This window comes from Megalops cyprinoides, chromosome 16 (assembly GCF_013368585.1).
Source record: "Megalops cyprinoides isolate fMegCyp1 chromosome 16, fMegCyp1.pri, whole genome shotgun sequence".
In the NCBI taxonomy this organism is placed as follows: Eukaryota; Metazoa; Chordata; class Actinopteri; order Elopiformes; family Megalopidae; genus Megalops; species Megalops cyprinoides.
Genome location: NC_050598.1, coordinates 6,903,903 through 6,924,955, shown reverse-complemented (window position 1 = coordinate 6,924,955; position 21,053 = coordinate 6,903,903). Strand labels below are relative to the sequence as shown.

The 21,053-nt window shown below is 42.8% G+C and overlaps 1 protein-coding gene across 1 annotated transcript; it reads left to right on the top strand.

The window, feature by feature from the left end:
* The first annotated feature begins 811 nt into the window (after nucleotides 1-811).
* Nucleotides 812-15,503, top strand: nat16 (N-acetyltransferase 16). Its single transcript, XM_036548655.1, has 5 exons — nucleotides 812-913; nucleotides 1,158-1,257; nucleotides 13,545-13,768; nucleotides 14,175-14,399; nucleotides 14,861-15,503. Exons 1-5 carry the CDS (start codon nucleotides 902-904, stop codon nucleotides 15,416-15,418), a joined length of 1,119 nt encoding a protein of 372 aa, XP_036404548.1. The 5' UTR covers nucleotides 812-901; the 3' UTR covers nucleotides 15,419-15,503.
* Nucleotides 15,504-21,053: the final 5,550 nt, after the last annotated feature.

Sequence of the window (21,053 nt, the reverse complement as noted above, 5' to 3'; positions counted from 1 at the left end):
GCACCTTTGCTTCCTTTTTCGTGCAGCTCCTTTGTACTAAGCCAATTATCAACCATTGTGATAATACCATTGTAGCCTATATGAATTTTGGTCACACCAACTATAATATCAGTACCAGAAGCAGCTGGCTAATTCCACAATCATAAATAACTCATTGGAACCATCCTTTATATGGCAGTCTTGGCAAGGACCAGACCAGCCATTGCTTGAAACTGTTCTCTCCGGACCTCTCAGGAGAACTGGAGTACTACTGAAAGAGAAGTGCCATAAGTGGGTCAGGGCCCACTCTAACATTGGTACTGAGAAAACCAATAAAGCAAAGCAGAGATGGTGCAGCACACACGGTCTTTTGCTGAGGTCAGCTTGTAGCTCCTGGTAGTCATTAAAAATCACATGTCTCTCCTGCAAAGAGTTGGGCAGTGAAATGTTTTGCAATGCCCTTTTTATATACCCTTTGGTGAAAAAGCCAATTTTAAAATGTATTCTATACATAAACTGGTGAAAAATCCCTTTATAACTCATCCTTTAGATCCTTTTATTGCCATCAGCAACATACAACTCAACACACTGAAATAATATAGCCATAAGGACTGATGAAAAGACTGATAACAGTGGGTGACAGAGGGGATGTCAGTAGTGATTGGCTGGGTGAATAGAGATATTGACTTGCAGTATATCTTAGCAGTATATTGCAAATAACTGTTCAAAGTCATCCTCGTTTCCAGCAGCGCCCTTGAGATTGCGGGAAATTCACACATGTTCACGTGCGCGCGCACGTACGTTTACACATACAGAGGGAGCGAAAGACGGAAGAGGGGAGGGTGGAATAGAACTGACTGCCTGAATTCATTAAAATTAAGGTGGGGAACGCTGGTAACTTGACCAAGCCGATCCGCTAGCGATGCAAGCGTTAGTAAGTCCACCGTTCTGATGTGTCCTGTTCAGTGGTCATTTATCTTTTTAAAGTGGCGAGAAAGAAAGGGTGCACGTGTGAGAGAGGGGAGGGTTATTAGGGAGGGGGGGATACTGTGAGGTTTGGTGGCGGTGGGGTGGTGGGAGGGAGGGGGGTGGGGGGTGGAAGCGTGAGTAGGAGGGGCCAAGCAATAATCTCTTATATGGAAAGCCCGACCCGGTAGCTGACAGAATTTATCTTTTAGCCACCGTTCTGCATCCAGTCCTCTGCTGTGTTCCGCTGCATACTTAGCAGACACCTGCCGACCAATCGCACCAGCAATAGACCCCTGGGCCACGCTAACGGTAGGTGAATTCACGCCCATACCGTTATTTTATGAACAGGAAATTTAGTGTTTCATGCTTGCAATTCACAGGCTGCTCGAATCAAATTGTTAAAATGATTTTAAATCATGGTATTGGCACTACGTTTATTGTGTTAATCCTGATTAAATATGATTAATGTAAATGCTCTTTGCTGTTATTTTACCGGACATCGCGCATCTCTTCGTATTCTGCCTACCCCCACCCCCCTTTTCTCCTATTTTCGGTCCCCAACCCCCTCCTCATCTTGCACTCCAACTCTATCCTCTTCTCATATCTGTCTCTCCGCTTCTCTCTCTCTCTACCTCTCTCTATCTATCTCTCCCTCTCTTCCCCCCTCTCTCATCCATATCGGCCATTTTGTCTATGCCCAAATTAAGGAATGCACCAAAGAGACTGAGATAGGAAGGTTAAAGGATGACGGGATGGTAAAACGGTGCCTTTAAATTAAGCATCTTTGTGTGTTAAGTGCATGTAGGTGTGTGTGTGTGTGTGTTCGCGCGCGTGCGTATATGTGAGAGCGAGACTACACAAATTACTTGAATATTGTCTCTCACCAGAAATGAAATTGGTCTTTCATGATGGTTATATACCGGCACTGATGAGTCACTTAACATGTCAGTGGCCCTGTCACTCTATACTGTACGTGCAGACAGAAATCAGTGTAGCTTTTAGTTTGTGCCGTGGAATATGAAAGCGCAGATCAGAGAACAGAACTAGCATCAATGCTGTGCGATTCATGCTACACTTTCCACCAACGTAGTTTTACAGTTTGAAATACAGATTTACCTCCATCAACCACAAAATAATAATAAATTGGATTGCAAATTATCCTTGGTCATATACGATTTTAACATAACATAAACGTTGTCATGAAACCATCATCTAGACCACAATATAGAACAATTCGAATTACCGAATTACACGACATTGTAACAGTAAGACTACGGTCAAAACATACAGTAACAAAGGGATTTAAATAGATTTAGTAAATGATTTAACATTTGATTCCACTTCGCAAACACGATATTCGCCTAAAATTCCAAACATAAAAGTAAACAAGAGATAATGCAACACATTTCAGCTTTTTTATATCAAATGCTAGTTGCACTTGAATCCATAGAATCGGGTAGTGAGGCTTAACGTTCTATTTTAAAACGCCATCAAACCATTTAGCCCACGTAGGTCATTGCATCTAAATTCCGCCATGTATCACTAATGCCACAACACAAAAACTATAGTTAACAATGGGTAAATGTGGTGTTCGGGGAGACTTAAAATGAACGATTTATCTGAGATAACTGCTCGCATTCCACCAAAGATAACCCGGGACCAGTGCAGAAACTAGAGAGCACAGATCCCGAACACGAGTTTATGCATTTTCATTTCGTGCTGATTATTTCATGCTGCGCGACAGACACTGTGTGCATGTGTCCCTGTATGCGTGTGTCAGCATGTATGTGTAGCCTGTGCGTACAAAACTGTTTCTCCACAAGCGCGAGGGCGCTCGGTTGTACACTTGTCACGCTGTATGTACGCGAGTACATTGAGTCTATGAGAGTAGTTTTATTTTTTTTTAGGGAAATCTGCAGAAACAACGATGTACTAAAAAATTGCAATACCATGTTAACACCAGGACTCAAACTATAAACGGCAATAAGAATTTCTGTATCTTGATGCGCGAATGCCCTACTTTGAAACGTCATGCCTCTTGCGATGACCTTCTGTTGCAGTATTTCGTGTGGATGCCAAAGTATGTACATTAATTATTTTAAGTTTGTTCCCGAGACAGTGTGCCTTTGTGTCTGTGCGTACGTTCGTGTGTATGTACATGTAGTGTGTGTGCCAGTATAGGTAACTGTGTAAAATACACTCTGTTCTGTGATCTAATTCCCACTGGCAGTTTGGAATTCGTGTCTGAAAGAGAGAGACACGACTGTGTACACATAATTAATCGCATCAAGGAGCTTTTGCAGGGAGAAAGAGAGGATAAAGAAAAACTCATTTTTAAATGTGTGCCAACCCTCTCAATCTTCTTTTGTCATCACTTACATCTTCTTCCTCCTTCTCTGAGTGGTTTTCAATAGTCCTTAGTCTTTGTTGACATCATTGGTCTCCACTTTTGATGCATTTGCCACCTCTAAATCTGAGTCTCATCCTTCTCTCAGACTCTATACATACTGAAAGTATGGTAAGCTTATGTAACAGCTCCTCTTTTCAAAAAACAGAATGTGCTGGTTCGAGCTTATCTGGCTGCTGCAGTGAGGGACTGAGAGTATTGCACCACTGTCTTGCCCCAGTAGTTTTATGAAGGTCTCCTGCTTTGGTGCAGCTCTGGGTACTGCAAAGTCATCACGGGAACACATTATGGGATGTCTTCCTCACCTTCATTCACTCTTTCTCTTCCTATCTAAAGTCATCTACCACCCCCCCCCCCCCCCCCCCCACACACACACACATTAAAACACAGCCACTAATGGTGGGATTCAAGGACATATCGAGTCACACATTACCCTTTCACAGAGAAGTAATGACATCACCGTGACATCACCATAAGTGGATCTCAATGTATTGCTGTGTTTGCTCAGAGCTGGATATTTACTGCGGCAATCCAGGTTAAGCTCCCTGCTAGTGGGACCACACCGCACTGCACCTCCTCATGTCGCACTTATTTCAGAGACAAAATGAGGGTTGATCCACATCAGGAATCCTGGTACAGTATGTACTGTATCTCAGATGAATGGTGAGCTCACATTGGCCTGGTGTGTGTGCATGAGGCGATGAATCAGGTGACAAGACCAGCTCTTCGGCTCAAACTACCATCAGTGACGGCACAGAATATCACAAAGGCTACTGTGGCAGCCACTCCAACACTGCTTCCACATTATGGGCACAGCAAAGCACTGTGAGTGGAACAGCTGGTTTTCAATAGTGTGCTAGTTCTCGACCTGTGGCCCAAGCAGCGGCATTACAGGGCAAGCGAAAAATGAATGGAATAAGGAAAAGAGGAACAAGAAAAGAGGAAAAACAAGAGGAAAATGGGATGGGATACTGAGTGTTAGGAGGGTATTCTTGCTTGTTTGCCTCATTATTTTGTATCATTTTTTCCCCTTAATATGACCTTTTACTTAGTTTTCTGTGTGCATTTTTTTGACTGACTGTAGTCTTAAACCTACTCTATTTGAGCATACAGACACATACAGAGGGCAGGGAAAAATACATTTATTTGAGAGTGTAATGGGATGCCATAATAGGAGAACAACTGTGAAATACAGAATATAAATATGAAGATGTGGCTGAGTGATTTTTTTGCATTAGTGGAGGCTTCTGAACAAAATAATTAGAAATAAGGTTGCTGTATCTTTGTGAAATTAAATTGCATGAGATTGTATCAGTAGATTCAGCCCCACAAAAAGGTGACCAGGAGGAAAAATATGGGAGTAGAGGGAAGGAGAAAGGATAGTGAACACGCATACGCTCTATATATGAGAAGGCATGAATAAGTGATGAATTCCAAATGCATAAAGAACATATAGCACATGATGGCATTAATCTTTGATACCCTTGAAAACGGAAGGCTTTCTGTATGTTTCTTTATATAGTGTTGCACAGGGATCAGGAACACCAAAGCTGTGAGCAAAGCAGGTTGGTGTCAGCTTCAGCAGGAGCCAAGCTATCATAAGTGAAATGTCTAAATAGGAATCAGGGCGAAACCATGCTTGTGTGCTCCCTTACATTCTGTGAAGTTGTCGAAGACAGCTTAGGTATTTCTGCAACTCCTCTGGCCTACCATCCATTGAGACATTCCTGTCTGTCCATCAAGGTCATAGATGTACGGAAAATTCAGAGTCATTACAAAAGTAAAAACAGAACTTCCTTTGTGACCCCCCAACCCTTTTATATGACATCTTTTTCAGAGATGGGCCAAAGAATCAGAGCTCTGTGTTTTAATGGGTAATGGTTATGGCTGTTATTTACATACAGTTCAGACATCCCCGATCAGACTGTGTCTGTCCCTCTGCCCGCCTGTTCCAGAGCAATACAGGTAATCAATAGTTTTTCATTATGGGGTGCATAATTAAAAGCAAAATTCAGCAGTGAACAGAAGAGATTTCACACTGTATGGGAAGCTGATGTGTGAGAAATGAGGAGAGATGGAGGGGAGTAAAATCTGAAGTCATGGGGTTTTTACCAGAGGGGCTTATGTAAACAGAAGTGCAAACGTGCAGATACATTTTACTGAGAGGAGGGAAGAGTGATACAGTCTAAACCATGTGAGAATTACTGAGGGAAAAAGAGTGAGAGCAAGAGAGAGAGAGAGAGAGAGAGAGAGAGAGGGAGAGAGGAGGGGTGGGGTGATGCTTGAGGGACAGGTTTTAGGAGCCTCATCCTGATGGGCTGACCTAGCCCTCTACTTGAAGATTAACCATTAGTATTTTCTACAGCACAAGATGCACCAGGGCATACAGGACTGATTTATAGAATCTGCTCCAACAGGAAGAGCGAAATAAACACTCCAGAAACAGCTTTTGTTCTTTCTTTGTTCATCCTCAAAATCCAGGCTAAATTTAAACAAAAGTGGGTCAAACATCACAGTGTATAAACAACAGATGTAGTGGGTGTAGCAGGGAAGGTGACAGAGGTGAGCTATAGAGGTGTTCTACCTGCAATCAGTTTAGCAGTGCTAGTTGAAATGGGGTTTAATTTATAAAACAATATGAAGCTAATCATCAGCTTGCGTTTGTAGTGATTTATCATTTGACTATGATTTAAGTACGTATAAGCATAATTTGCCTTAATTTTGTTTTTTACATTTATAATTGTTTACATTTGCCTCCCCTAATTTTTGGTCAGTGGATGGTGAAAACAAGCCCAGGGTCTGTACCTTTTTGATTGAGTGTTTACATCACACAGAAGCTCCAATGATCTTACATTTGCACCCTCCTGCTCTGTGATTGGTTCAGCTGTGTCCAGTCGTGTTCAGCTGGCATGGGACAGCAGACAGAATTTCTGAGCCAGCTGATGGGTCACCTATATTCAGCTCAGTTTTCAGTGACCTCCTCTGAGAGTCTTTTTTCTCCCTGACATGTATACAATTTTAATTAGCCTACATGTTTTATGTATTCTGTGGATGGAGCAACAAACAAGGATGAAGATTTTTCAATATAAAAGCAAGTTTAAGGGGTGTTAAAATCATAACCTACAATAATAATTATGCTGACGTTTGTGGTCACCTGATTGAATGTCTCTTGGTCAACCACACCTGTCACTCAACTCCTTCCTTGTGTTCTCTGGCATGTTATGGAAAGAAAATCTTAAAAGAGGAGCGTCTGTAGTATCTTTGTAGGTACTTATGCTGATTTGAAAAAGTAGACACCACTGATGGAATTACATGGACGGTGGAAACAAGGATGACTATCCATGCTGTCATGCCAATGAACTCATTTCTCTCCGTACAGTAAATAGTACGTAGGCATGTTAGCCTGTCTACTCGCAGTATGCTAACTAGCCAACAAGCTGCTGCTTAAAGCCCTCTGCATGCTAACATGATAGCATGATAACTAGCCAGCAAAAGTGATTTTTTTGGTTTCATTTCCAGGGGAGGCTGGTCTGTAAATGCATTTGATGCATTGCCTTTTGAAAAGTCTCAAATAGAAAATAAAAAAAAACGTCATGAAGGAGTGCAAAGAAACCAACTATAACCAGAAGGTAAAATACTGAACAGTACAATTTTGTTGCTTCTTCAGAATATGAAGGCAGGAATTTTGGTTCAAATCAACTGATAGCCTTATTATCATGTCATTGGATGAAGACAGACATGACCATGATATTCCGGAGCAAGCACTCCTATTCCTATTCCTATTCCATTGCAGTTTTCCCATTCTTCATCTTGCTGTGGGTTTGGTAGTCCAGGCTGTAATCACTTGCTGCTTTTAAAACAGTGAATACAGCCCTTGGTTTCTGGTCAGTGTCAAATTATGGCACTTGGTTTTATTGTGGGTATGGAAACTCTAACAATAGGAGGCCTTCAAGTTCATATAATTAAAGTATATGAACCATGAAATGTGAAAATAAAGTTTTCATAAAAAGTTCATACAAAGTTCATAAAATGTTCTTTATATATGGTGTGGAAGTACCCATTGAAGATTATTACTTCCTGCATCACAGTAGTATTTCTTACAATCCAGAACATATTTGATCAAACAATGCTTTCCTTTTTTCATTTTTTAATTTTTGTTCAGCAGCTTTGTGAAAACCTATTCAAAGCTGACAAAAACAGTGCCTGCCGAAGGAAGCAAATTTGATCACAAAACTAAGCCGAGCTAACTGTTTTTTTTTTATTGAATATAAACTTGGATTACGACCACTTTCAAAAGACAATACATCCACTCAGCCATGTGTGAGTGCCTGATCAATCATCCCTGTATAATCCTCAGTGGAATCTTCTGTAGATGTCCAGCGAGTGACAACACTGCTGCCTCACAGGAATTTTGGGTCAGATAAATTTTACTAAACAGCCGCAAGTTTTGAGTGACCCCTCTCTGGAACAAAAGGGTGCCCCTTCTTCAGAGTCGCCCACCCAGGTGCAAGTGATGGTCGCTTATTGAGACAAACCCAGTCACACTTTAAATAAGTAATCAAGTGAGTGAATGTTTCATTCTGTTTCTCTTATACACAATGTCATCATTCTACTGTAAAAAAAAAACAGTGAAGACAATACCTAAATCAAGAAAAAAATAGATGTAAATGACATAAGGATTATGTCATTTACATCTATGTGTGAGTGAAGAACACTCAGAAATGAGAGGGATACAGGACATATGAACAGAAGCTATGACTAGGCTTTACACAAAGAATTACACAAAGAATTTCATCTTCCAAGCATAAGATTTTACTGTGGAGATGGTGGCTGTTGCATTTTGGTCAGAACAACCATGTCAGAACAACCATGCTAATGAGGTCTGAGGGCTGAAGCTTTAAACAGTAAATAGATCGCAGAGTCGAGGTGTAATTTCGTGCACCTGCACCTCTCACATCCAGTCCTCGTTGGCCTTGTGACTCAGAATGCCTGCCTTGCTCCGCCCACGCAGGGATCCAGCATTACCTTGTACGGTGAACACATACCGTATGTACGTGGGCCACTGGACCAGCTTGACAGAAATTTAGCACCACTGTGTGAGTGCAGTCAGTCAAAGCCCACACACAGCTCTGTCAGTAATATGTTTCAAGTTGCACACATATTTTGGCTTTCATCCCAGAATGGCTGACAGCCCATTATCTTGTCTTGATCCTTGTTTTACCCTCTATTTAGGTTTTCACACAAAGAATAACTGAAAGTAACTGGCTTGAAAGCCTTGTGTTTATCTGCTACTTCTAAGCATTTATATGATTTTATTCCAGTGGCAATGAGGCATGTTACAGGTTGTCTATTCAGTCGTGGTCAGTAGGGTGAGCATTTTGCTCACAGCAGTAGCTTAATCAGGACTGGCTGTGTGCAGACCTGAGGAAACCACCGCATGAAACTCCTGTCTCTGTTATTCTAAAATCCAACAACCAGTTGCTGCTAGTGGTAACCAAACGGCCTTCCTCTGTGTTAATACCTCTCGTGTTGTTGGCACCACGGGGAGAATTCATTATGGCAGTGGCCTGGAGATCGATCATGCTGCCCCAGGCAGAGGCCCACGGTGTTGTGGCCATTGGTTGGATTGTTTGCTTCGTGACACTGTTGGAACAGCACGTGGAGAGCATGAGTGTTCACCTGACATTAGCCTTTCAGCAAACGGGCCTGTTCCAATTACAGGAGCATGTGTTGTGGGCAGGGAAAAAACTACAACCATGTGACTAGTTTGAAACCTCTCCTCTCCAGTCCTGATCTTCAGGGTGATTCCTTAGCAGGCGATACTTGACCATCAAGTTTCTTCGCCCCACAGAAGTGGGGGATAACCTCTGACACTGTACATCAAACAACCTCAGATACACTGCTTCTTCACAGTGTTCCCAAAATGGAATATTGCAATAGCGATTATCATTTTTTCATGGAACAATAAAGCTCTTAAATCCTTCCAAAATATCTGTGAGAAACCGTGACCCATCTGTTGCAATGCCCCTTGAATTACATAAGGGGATCACAGAGCTCCTGTGATGGATTCTGCTTTATCAGAAAGCCTTTGTTTTTATTCTCCAGTGCTTTTCCAGTGATTATGAGAGCAACATGATATTAATAGTATTAACTGTCACCCTGCCTCTATTTCTCCTCCTCAGATAAATCAACACCACCAGTAGGGGGTGCTGTATTGTGGTCTTTTGTGTTAGGTTGAGTTTAATTGGGTGCATATGTTACATAACATAACAATTTTATAACCAGAATAATTCCTGGTTGCATTTTGAGCTGGTGTGTGTGTTTGTATATGTATGCGTATGTGGTTGAGTATGCACTGGTGAAAGAAGAACTCAATGGGGCAATGCAAAGGCAATATATGCAAAACAACATGTATTATGCTCAGTTAGCATCTACCCACTGTCTAGATGCTCAAGGAAAAGCAGACAGCAAAGGCAATGAGAAGGGCCTGCACTAGGCAGCAACGGCCGCAACACACAGTGTCGCATGCAGCATGCTTTCATCTTCAGTCTTTTCATAAAGTGCATTCAAATACAGTTGCTTAGAAGACCCTTTTATCCAGAGCAACTTAAATCTTACAGTTTTTACATGTGATCTGTTCATACAGCTGGTTATTTACTGAGGCAGTTCAGGTTAAAAACCTTGCCTATGGGCACAACAGCAGTGGCCCACTGTGGGGAACCAGGCCGGCAACCTTTGAATCACAAGCCCTGCTCCTTACCTACAGTAGCAGCTGCTCATCATATATGTGCTTTCATGGCTTATTGGGCTTATGCTGGGATTATGAGCTTTGACGATGTTTCATTTTATATTAACCTTAGAATTTACCACTACCCAGCCTGGCCTCACCCCAATTCTCTTTCCAACTATTTATTGATGCCATGGAATGTGTTTCCTAGTCTGGTAAAATTTAATCCAGGGTGAGGTTAGTTGAGGCAAATGACTAAGAGATTGATAGGAGCCACAGACTGTCGGCAGGGGACAGGATGCCAATTGGAAATGACAGAGGGAGACAGTCAGCCATTGATCTGCAGTAATGGAAAGCTCAGGGCCCTGATTTATATGTGCGAGTGTCATGGGACAGCCTGATAGCAAGCATGATCTCTTGTCTTATACCCCCAGGGGGAAATTGGATACACAAATACATAACATGTACCCTTCTATGTACACACTAATACACACATGCAAACACAAGATCATTTTGGATGTTGCAGGAATGATAATGTAATTATGCATTCAATTCTGTGCCTTCACACCAATGGCCTCATGGGTTTCCTATCAGAGCCATCCATCCCCTCTACATACAGTTACACTGGCAATGCATTGTGGGTGTTAGTCATTTTGATAATTGCATCACATCTTTCTAGGTAAGTGATCTGCAATCCCCCACCCCACACAAGCACACACACACCTTTCCCAAAACCAACCCAAACCCAAACCCATCACAAAACCCACCTACTCCACAAATGAGTGGGGATGTTAAAGAGCTACATATGCAGTGCCCTCCAGCAGGTACTTGGGCTTGTCTTAAATGATGCATATACATGTCTATGCATGGATGTAGTGTTTCCTGGATGGAAAAATTATGGTTCCCACAGCCCTTTTCATCCTTTAAAGGTTGTGGAAAGATTGTGCAAAGTGGTCAAAAGCCCTCTATCCTTGGAAAGTTGTGGAAAAATCTGAAAAGTATATCCTTTTAGATGAGAGAAAAAGATGCATTCCAGGCTTGCTCATTATCTTTTTACAATTTGCTCTCAAATCCAGAAGTGTCAGTGTGTTGGTATTGCTAACAAGCGGGCTAGCTTGATGGTCTGTGCATTAAGTCCTTAGCCAAGGAAATGGTGACTGCTATAAGTATCCCCAAGTGTGTCCAGGCAACCAAAAGATATTTTTAAGTGGCCCCATTTCACAGTAATTTCAATGCTGCTGTGATAAAAAAAGAAATCTTTGAAAGTCCTACATTTGTCCTTGGAACATCATTGAAAAGTCATAGAAAATATCTAAAATGTGTGGGAACACTATTCAGGTATGAGGCCCCCTCCTATATTTTAATGTCATACATGATATTAGTTGATTGTATGCTGGTGTAATAGATATCTATAAGCCATTCAGCTACTTCAGCAAAGACAGTGTGCATTATTTTTTTGAACAAAACTGGCCACTGGTGTTTTGTGGACAAGACTCAATCCAAAATGATTAGAGATGATTAACTGTCCATTGGGCGTGGCAGTGTTTTCGTTGAAGTGCGAAACCTGAAATGCTCAACATTTCACTAGTGCGTTTCTGCGGTCAGCATTTTTCCTGACGGCATCTCCAACATTGCTGGGCTTGTTTTGCCACAGAGGAAATCATGTATAAAGTACAGAGACTTAGCTGCCGCATTTTCAGACAATTGGGACGGTGTTAGTGAGTTAGTGGATCTGCGCTGATGGAAAATTACCAGTGGGACAGGGAGCTGACAGTGTTTTTACAGGGAGCACCTCGTGTTCCTCTCCAGTACGGGCTGAAAAACATCTGCGGTCCCGCCATGTCCATACCCACGCTCACTGGCCATGCATGCGTGCATGCGCCTCCCGTGACTCTCTCTCCCTGCCGGGAGCCCCGTGTCAGCCTATCTCCCCTATTCTTTCTCACCCGCAAAAAATGTGTTTGTTTTCCGTGGGAGCTGGGGGCTGAACCCCGGGCCCCAGGGGGAATTACTGCGGGGATTAGAGCTGGCAGCAGGATGCGGAGGGGCTCGTGGGGAAAGCTGCCAGTCGCCTCAGACCCCGGCACGACGCGGTCCGAGAGCTGGCATCGCAAGAAAACAGAACGCAGCCTTGACACCGTGCCACCCAAACTCCTAATGGCAACGTCTCCTCTACTGGCACATGGCCCGTGCTGGTCGCCTCCCCCCTAACCCCCCCCAACCACCCCCGCCCTGCCTATTCCCCCCCGTCCCCCGCCTGCCAGGTCTTCCATAAGAACATGGAGGTCCTCTCTGTGCCACAGCACTAGCCCACAGCAAATACTTACGGAAGGAAGGAAATATGGTCTTATTGCATGTTTTGGCAGCAACAGATTTTTTTCATATAAAGAGATGTAATGTAAGCAAACACAATGTAAAGTTTATGAAATCATAGCATTTTAAAAAACAGCAAAGAGCTGGTGTCATGCAGCACTGAAATACCATTGAATCTGAACTTGACAATCTCTCCAAAATCTTGTGAAAACAAGCTTGCCACTTCATTCTGCGGTGGGCTTGATACACTTTACATTACTACGACACTATGACTACTGTGCTACTGTTACTGCTACTTCAATAGCTATTAGTATGCTATTAGTACTGCCGCTACTACTAATAATAATGAATTAGGTTATTCATTCTTTCATTTAACAAAGGTTGTTATCCAGGACTTACAGGTCATTAGTGGGCATGGCTGCAGTCTACTGTCCACGTGCAAGTAGAGGAAATAGATTCTCAATTCTTGATATTTTTGACTGAACAATTAAACAATTCATAAACAATTAAGAATACAGTCCATTTACAGTAATACTATTATCCAGATCAATTTGGTCTAACCATTTTTGGACTTAATAGCATTCAAGGAAGATCCAGTGCAGGAAATGCCAGACAAAGCCTGAGCAGCTTGAACAATGAGGTGTGGCAAAGATGCCTGAACGCTCATGCCATAGGGTCGCTCTTCAGCCAGTTACCTGTGTTTACCCACAGCAGCTGAAACATCACTGTCACAGCAGCATTACTGATGCCATCATCACCATCCCCTCAGCTGGTGAAGCAAAGCTGCCTCAGCGGCAATCCGCAAAGGAACACCTGAGCTGTTCTGCACAAATTTAAACCCCCAAAAGCTCCAGCCGGCAGGACAGAGGTGCACTAATTTTAGTAAATTTGTTTTAAAGGCAAGTACAGCATGCTTGCTTCGTGCCCTTTGAGACTGAGGGTGAGTGGCAAAATGTTTTGGAAAAGAAAAAAACGTGAAGTTAAAAAGAGTGTGATCTTACGCAAGGTGATATCAACTGGGTTCATCCTCTGTCCCTTACACAGAAGTACATCTTGCATGCTGGGCCCCCAACCCATTTTGTTGTTCTCAAAGGTTTTCTTTTCTCTCCCTCTATCTCCCTCCCTCCTCCTGTCTCTTACGCCTCTCAGCTGCAAGGATGAAGATTGAGAGCAGCCTGCCACGCCCCCAGCTCCCTGAGCCACCCCCTCACACAGGGCTGCAGTTCGCCGTGGCAACCGAGGAGGACTTTGATGAGATCATGGCTATGAGCCAGGACATCTATGGCGGCCTTGACTATCTCCCCACCCGCTACCAGGCCTGGCTCCAGGAGACCAACCGCACGGTCATCCTGGCCAGGAAGCAAGGCAAAGTGGTACGCACAGAGAATTGAGCGTTTCATCATAGTTCCAACCAACATTGTGCTAGTCGTGGAGCAGCTGCAGCACACATTTTAGCTCCAAATTGGCCCTGAATTCCATCATCACTGTTGAAATGAGAAATGATTTTTTAGTCCACCTGCTACAGATTCTCATTCTAATTAAATTTTTTCCAGTGGCGAAAAAAAGCATTTTCATTCAATTGCAGCTCTCAGACTAATGCTCAACTAAATACAATGCATTACATCGCATGTAGCACTTGGCAGACATATTGCACAACTGACTGACAGAAATGTACAGTGGCTCACAAATGTGCATTGGCACACAAATGAATTCTTTGCACTGCTGTCATTGGCTGCTGTTGACCCCACCCCCCACCATGCCCACGTCTTCCTCTCCCAGATTGCCCTGGAGTCAGTGTGCGTGATCGATGATGGTGAAACAGTGCTGGTGGAGGGACTGAGGGTGGCACCCCAAGAGCGTGGCAAGGGGGTGGCGGGCGTCCTCCTCCGCTTCTGTGCCCAGCTGGTCAAATCCAAGTACCCCGACGTCAAAGTGAGCCGCCTCACCCGCGATGACCAGCTGGGACCTAAGGACTTCCAGAAGTACCGGCTCATCACCAAACAGGTAGCGTTCGATGGTGTCGATGCTAACCATTGTGCACTAGTTCATTTCGTGAAAAGAAGTCACTCACAACAACTAAAGCATATACTCTCACCGCTGCATACTGTTTGTTTGTAAAGCAAGTGCCAGTTAGCAAGCATGGCATCTTGTCCTTCCCCTCTGGACTGTGTTGTGCTACATGGTGTATGCAGCTGCAAAGATCTACCTTATGCATCCACTAACTGTGTTGTGTCCTCTTGTCACCAAGGTCCCTCACTGTTAAACGTGGTTACTTATGCACTGGATTTAAAATTCTGAGTCACAAGCGAAAGATTTAGCAAATCCAAAAGCTTATTCATTCCACTCATAGCCTTTCACATGTTTCTCCCTCTGGTTTGCGGTATGCCATGACTTTTCGAGGAACAAGAAGGTAACACCAGTAAAAACAACACCAATAAAAACAACACCACAAATTCTCCTTCCAGGGAATCCTCCTGATCCGTTTCCGGGCTGAGGATCTCAAACTCCGCCTGGCCGAGCTTGGACCAGACACTGGAATGTCCCCAGCTCAGATGGAGGCCCCCGTGCGCCTGGACCCCGAGGAAGTGCACCAGCTGTTCCTGAGCTCTGGCCTGATGCGGGACGTCCTGCCCAACAACACCATTGTGCAGGACTGGCAGCCCTTCAAGCCCCTGCCCAGCAACATGGCCATCCTGCTGAAGAAGGACATCGACTGGATGGTGGACGACCCTCAGCGCCCCACGGTGGCGAGCCTCTGCACCTTCCCCTTCCACGTGCCCATTGGCGACGACTGGTACTACCTCAACATCGACGTCTTTGGGAAGGACCTGAGCCTGGTGCGACAGCAGTTCCTGACCCACCTGCACCGCCACACCGAGAGCCTGAAAGGGCACATCATGTGCCAAGTGTTCCTGGATCCCCCCCTCTGGGAGCCGCTGGCTGACTTCTGCCGCAACACTCTGCGGGTGGAGCTGGTGAAGGAGTACACTGAGCAGTGCGTGGTCGAATCTGACCTGGTGTAACGGGAGCAAGACCAAACCCGGAAAAAAAAATCCCAGAGACCTCTCCCACAAAAACCCCTCACCCCTTCCCCGCCAACCCCCACCCCCCAACACCCTCCACAGTAAAACACCCCCCAAAAACAGGGACTGATAGCGTTTCAACATCCTCCATGTTACCCGTTAAACAATCTGAGAAACACACCAAGTTATAGACTGTAGACTGAAATGTTGCTGGAGATTATGGTCACAACAGGAAGATCTAACTGATGTCGAGGTTCACGGCTCAGTTGAGAGAAACAAAAACAAAACATACAAAAACTGAAATATAATTTATTTGTTGTTGGGAAGGAGATAAGAAGTTCAGAATTCTCTGATATGCAAGATTAGATGAGTAATCCACTCGACTCAGATCCAGATAAATGATATTTCTTTTTATGTTTTGAGTATATACTTACACTTGCTGAGGTGCAAATGCACAACATTGAGGCACTTTATTAATTAATGTGTGGCCCCGAACAGTTAAGTTCAGTGATTTGGTTGGTTCGATCAATTAATATTAGCTTTGTAAAACTGGGCAGAAATATTTTTTTAAGATTGCTCATACAGTACAAAATCTAAAACTATTCTGTTGAATTTGGAAGCTGATTTGCAAAGCACATAAATTTGACAAACGATCAAACAATACACACTACTAATTTGGCTGAACTTTAATAACCATTGGAATTAGCATATTACCTCATTTAATTTTATTAACCATCCCACTCTATACCTTCAAAAAGGGTAAAGGGTGACAGGTTGGGCAGTTTAAAGATACAAATGACACTAATAATTAGGCTAACAGCAGTATGTCAAACGTTTATTTTAAAAGGTGTTCGCTGAAGTCACATCATTATGAAAGAAAAATGAACTGGTGAGGTGAGACACACAACAACATGGAATTTTAATTTTACTTTTAATTTATTTGCGTGTGCTCACTATTGCAGATCTATTTATTTAGTTAGTATAACTGACTGCCCAATTTGCTTGTAATTGTTAAGGCAGTCTCTTATTTGTATGGTTTATTTTAAAGCACTTGCCCTTATTGCTAAATTTGTGTTTTTATTTAGTCTTTAATGTATCTATATCTAAAGAAATTATATACTCACAGATTATAAATTGTACATCAGAGAATTTCCATTTGCATCGAGAATCGACACACTGGGAGTTTGGTACGCTTGCATATTCTTATTTATTGTTGAATAATATTTAATAGAACTGTGGTGTGACTATGTCTCATTATATTATTGCCATTACTACCATCGTCTTCATCATCACTAATTTGTCTTTTTATTGTCTGACCATGTGGTATTTTAAAGGAATTAAAGAGACTTTGCGAATACCATTTGAAATAAACGAACCTCCGAATCACTCCAAAATACATTCATCAGAAAACAATAGGGAAAAAAACAACACAAAAACGGCATTTGTGATATAAATAGCCTGTATATAAAAAAGAAAATATATACACGAATAGATTATTATTATTATTATTATTATTATTATTATTATTATTATTATTATTCGTTTGAGAAAACCTGTAACTTCCTACGACCTTGCTGTTCGAAACGTGTTAGCGGCTTGTTATTTTGCCCTGGTCAATGGAAGGAAGTTAGCACTGAGATAAAGAGTGTAGCGTCAGGGACTGGGGTGGCCACTGAACGAACTTATGCCATCGTTTCTTTTCAGACTCTCTCCCCCGTTTCATGCGTTACGCTCCCGAGGCAGTGCAGATTTATAGCCTCCACGCACAACAGAGGACCCTTTCACTTTGAGCGAACGGGCATTTTTTTATTTAGTTTGTCTTTTTTGTTTTTGCTGCATCTCGAGCGTCTCTACTCTCCACGCGTAGTGCGTCTCCGTTAGTTGCAGATTAACACCCCCTGCTTCCGAATTTCTGACCAACTGACAAAAGACGCAGAGATTTGTGTTACATAGAAACAGAAGTATAATAAGCATAGTAGCACAAGAGGGCGACACGAATGTTAAACATATGTACAGTACTCTGGCAAGCGCACATCTACGTCATTGCATACACATTTGCCTTTTATCCGAGTTGTGAAGTTTCACAAGTGCAGTGTCAGGATACCTATCAAACACAGCTCTGACCACAAACATCTCTCATCTCACAAACATCAGGAAGAAAATTCATCTGGTTTCGATAAGGACTGACGCATTTATTAATCCTGGTATTTCCATAAAGGCACAGTATATATTTTTAATTTATTCAACTTGAAGTGTATAGTCCTTGTCTCCTCATGCGGGAGAGCAGTGAAAGCAACATTTCTGAGCCGGTTTCATTGGGAGGGAAGGAAAACGATGGGGAAGCTTTCAGTGACAGACAAAATCTGAAGGAAAAATCCCACATGCCATGGTCCGCCTTGAGATCATACCCCCACCTCATTGCTGGACTGTGGGATTGCATCACCATCATCAGGAACCCAAACAGCAATCAGTCTACTCGAAAATTGAGACAGTGTAGGAAAATAATCTTTTTTCATCTCAAAACTTCTGACGCCTTTTGTTTTGTTTAGCTTTTTTACTGCATTTTTCTGCATTTTTGATAACACTGGACCAATTACTGAGAAGAGCGAAGAAAAAAGGAACAAACAGATCAAACTGCTGACATAATATCCCTTTAAAAACAACCCAAACAGATCCTGCATAACCCAACCTCTGGACCCAGGGCGAAGTACAACCACTCTACAGAGAAGGAACTGCTCGCCTGTTGATCTTGGGCCATATTTTGCCATATTTAATTCAGTCAGGACCCTCAGTCTTAAGCCCTGGGCCATCATCGATGAAGTAAAAAAGGAATTTCCATGAATTTTGTCTCAGACAACTAAGACTTTCCCAACTCTTTTTTTTTAAATGAATGAAGACGTGTGGAAGAATGAGGACAGGAAGCAGATGCTGGGAAGACCACCGTGTCCAGTTCTGCAACAAACACGTGTGAGAACCACACCGTGCTCTCCAGTCTCTCACCTAACCCCAACATTTACCCCAACCCCACCCCCTGCCAGCCCTCCCCCTGAAAGGACCTTTCTACAGAATCTAGTAATGCCACTTCCAACCCCTACTCATAAAAATAACAATAATCCAAACTAAGGGATATTCAAACAATGGGGGAAGATCACTAAATCTCAGGATTCCTGAACCACACCAAATCTAAATTTAAGGTTTTATGTCATTTTTATATCAATAATAAGTCAAACATTTAAAATTTTATCCTATTTGAAAACCAACGGCAGTTTGGAAATGTGGCATTGATCTGTCACGGATTAAAGTGTTTCTGGTTGGGAATCTTCAAGGTTGAGACATTTACCCCCATACTGGAGTTCATTCTGGCTCTGTTGGTTTCTTATGAGATGAAGTTGCTGAAATGAGTTGTCACATTTGGGTGAGGAGGATTTTATGTTTGCGTAAAATGGTATTAATGGAAGTCTTTTTTCCGGCTGCCAAAAAAAGAAAGTAGGATTAGGCAATTCAAGGAATCCATCTTGATCTAAATTAATACAGCAGAACACCCACCAGGATGTACCTTTTTAACAGCATTTTTTTTGTATTTTTGTAACAGCATATATTTGTATTTACTTAGATTTACAGCAAAAATGAATTTCCTGTAACTTGCAAATGGAAAGAAGGCATCCACTGTTTCAGGATTGGCTGTACTGTATTGTAGTGGAAATATGCTTGGGACTCTGAAATCTATTTTCGTGTTGGAGATTCTCCTTTGGGGACCTCTGTCCACAAATTTGTTAATGTGTGGTATCATGGCCTTTTTATGGGGAATTTGTGGAAGTGTTCTTTGATAAGAATCTTTAGCTTGTGAGCGCTTTCCGTTTTAGTTTCCACACAGCCATTTTGCAGAAGGCTTTTTTTGATGATATATCTGATTTTTCCCAAGATCCTTATTGGCTGTACGATTTCACTTTAACGCAATGTATTCTCAGTTAGTAGTCATTAAAACTCTACACTGTGTGGAAACAAGATGGATGCAGTAATAAGGCTTTCCAAGAGTATAACACTGTTGTTCTGAAATCACATGGCCAGAATGGATTTCAATAATCTGAGTGTTTTTAATGGAGATGCATTCTGGTATGCTACTACATTGAAACAGATGATTTTGCTCACAAAAGCAAGGTTAGCATACCTTTGCATGCCCCGGGTCCATGTAGAAAACCTTTCCTTCTGCAAGACCCTTCTGCACCGCCCCCCCCCCCCCCCCCCCCCACTCCAACAAAGCCTCCAGTATTATGAGTGTTACTGGACAAGGTTGTATTCTGTGCCAAGCTGGGCACATTACAAACTGGCAACCTCAACTCCCCGGGAAAGAAGAATCCATGCTATATCTACAAATGGACTTGTTATGTATTTGATTAGTTTGTTCATTTTTTCACCAGTACACAGTTGGGGACTGATATCCCCAGTGATACACTGAGCAAAGGCACCAATATTAAAATGACCCCCCCCCCTCCCAAATAAAATTTTATGGCTTGAAAAATGTAACGGTAACCATACATGGGGAAATATTTGTTCCCTGTGTCCACACCCACATATAAAGTAAAATTTGAATTCTATGTCATATCTTTTAAATTAAATATTATATCACTGCATAACAAGGCAGGACAGCTTTGCAGGGGGTGTGGAGGACGGATAGGAAGGGTACTCATTTTAGTACGGTGGTGCTCTTTGTTCTGTTGTGCCCCGCTGCTCAGTCTGTTCTCTGGGTAGACAGGGAAAGGCTTGTGAATAAGGGTGGGAGGCCGGTGCTGTCCTGTTCGTACTCCCTCAGAATGCTGGGTATGGTGGCGTGTGTGATGGGGATGTTGAGCTGATGTTGGGAAACGATCAAAGGCTGCTCTTCCCGAGCCTTATGGCCAGCCCTGTGCAGAGTTCTCTTCTCCCGGTGCTCAGGTGAAACAGACAAGTACTCAAGGCAGCAGCTGGATATATCAAATGCTACTGCTTTGTGGTGACTGTACAGCAGACCACAAAATGTAAAGAGAGGCCTGGGCTGGGTCAAATGCAGAGAGCTCTGCTGACTGGCACAAATCTTCAAAAAAACAACCAACCATCAAACGCTGAATTGCTGGGTCAAATGCAATTGACAAATCCATGTGAGTGGGATCATATGTATTTCACCCCAACCCATTACACACTCGTACGCTGATACACAGGCGCATACACAGACACACAGACACACACACACATGCCCGCGCACACACACACGCATACAAACACACAAGTCAGTCAGTCATTGAAGCAGTTAGGTCAGCGCTGCTTCTGTTGAATAAACAGTACGGTTTAGGTGTAGCCACTGATCTGTTGGGACATTTGATCGTCTCCCACTCCCCAAAGCACACGGCATTGCCAATGGGAAAAAAGGCAGAACTGCAGAAGGTAACTAAAGGATAATCAGAGGAGCTGTACCAAACCCCTGTGTGTGATGTGATATATGCACTTTACATACAACGGTGTGCCATGGAAACAGTTGCATTATATAAGCAAATAAGCTAGAGTACCTAAGGATAGACAAAGACTGGAGGCCTCCCTCTGTTCTGACAGTTGTACAAGTGTGTACAGTGTGTTCTAAAGGTCACAAGTTTTTTTTTTTTTA

What these genes read in the sequence shown, in the direction of transcription:
- nat16 (XM_036548655.1), top strand. An exon ending in CCAGGAAGCAAGGCAAAGTG is followed by an intron (nt 13,769 to 14,174) that starts GTACGCACAGAG and finishes TTCCTCTCCCAG; the next exon opens with ATTGCCCTGGAGTCAGTGTG. An exon ending in ACCGGCTCATCACCAAACAG is followed by an intron (nt 14,400 to 14,860) that starts GTAGCGTTCGAT and finishes TTCTCCTTCCAG; the next exon opens with GGAATCCTCCTGATCCGTTT.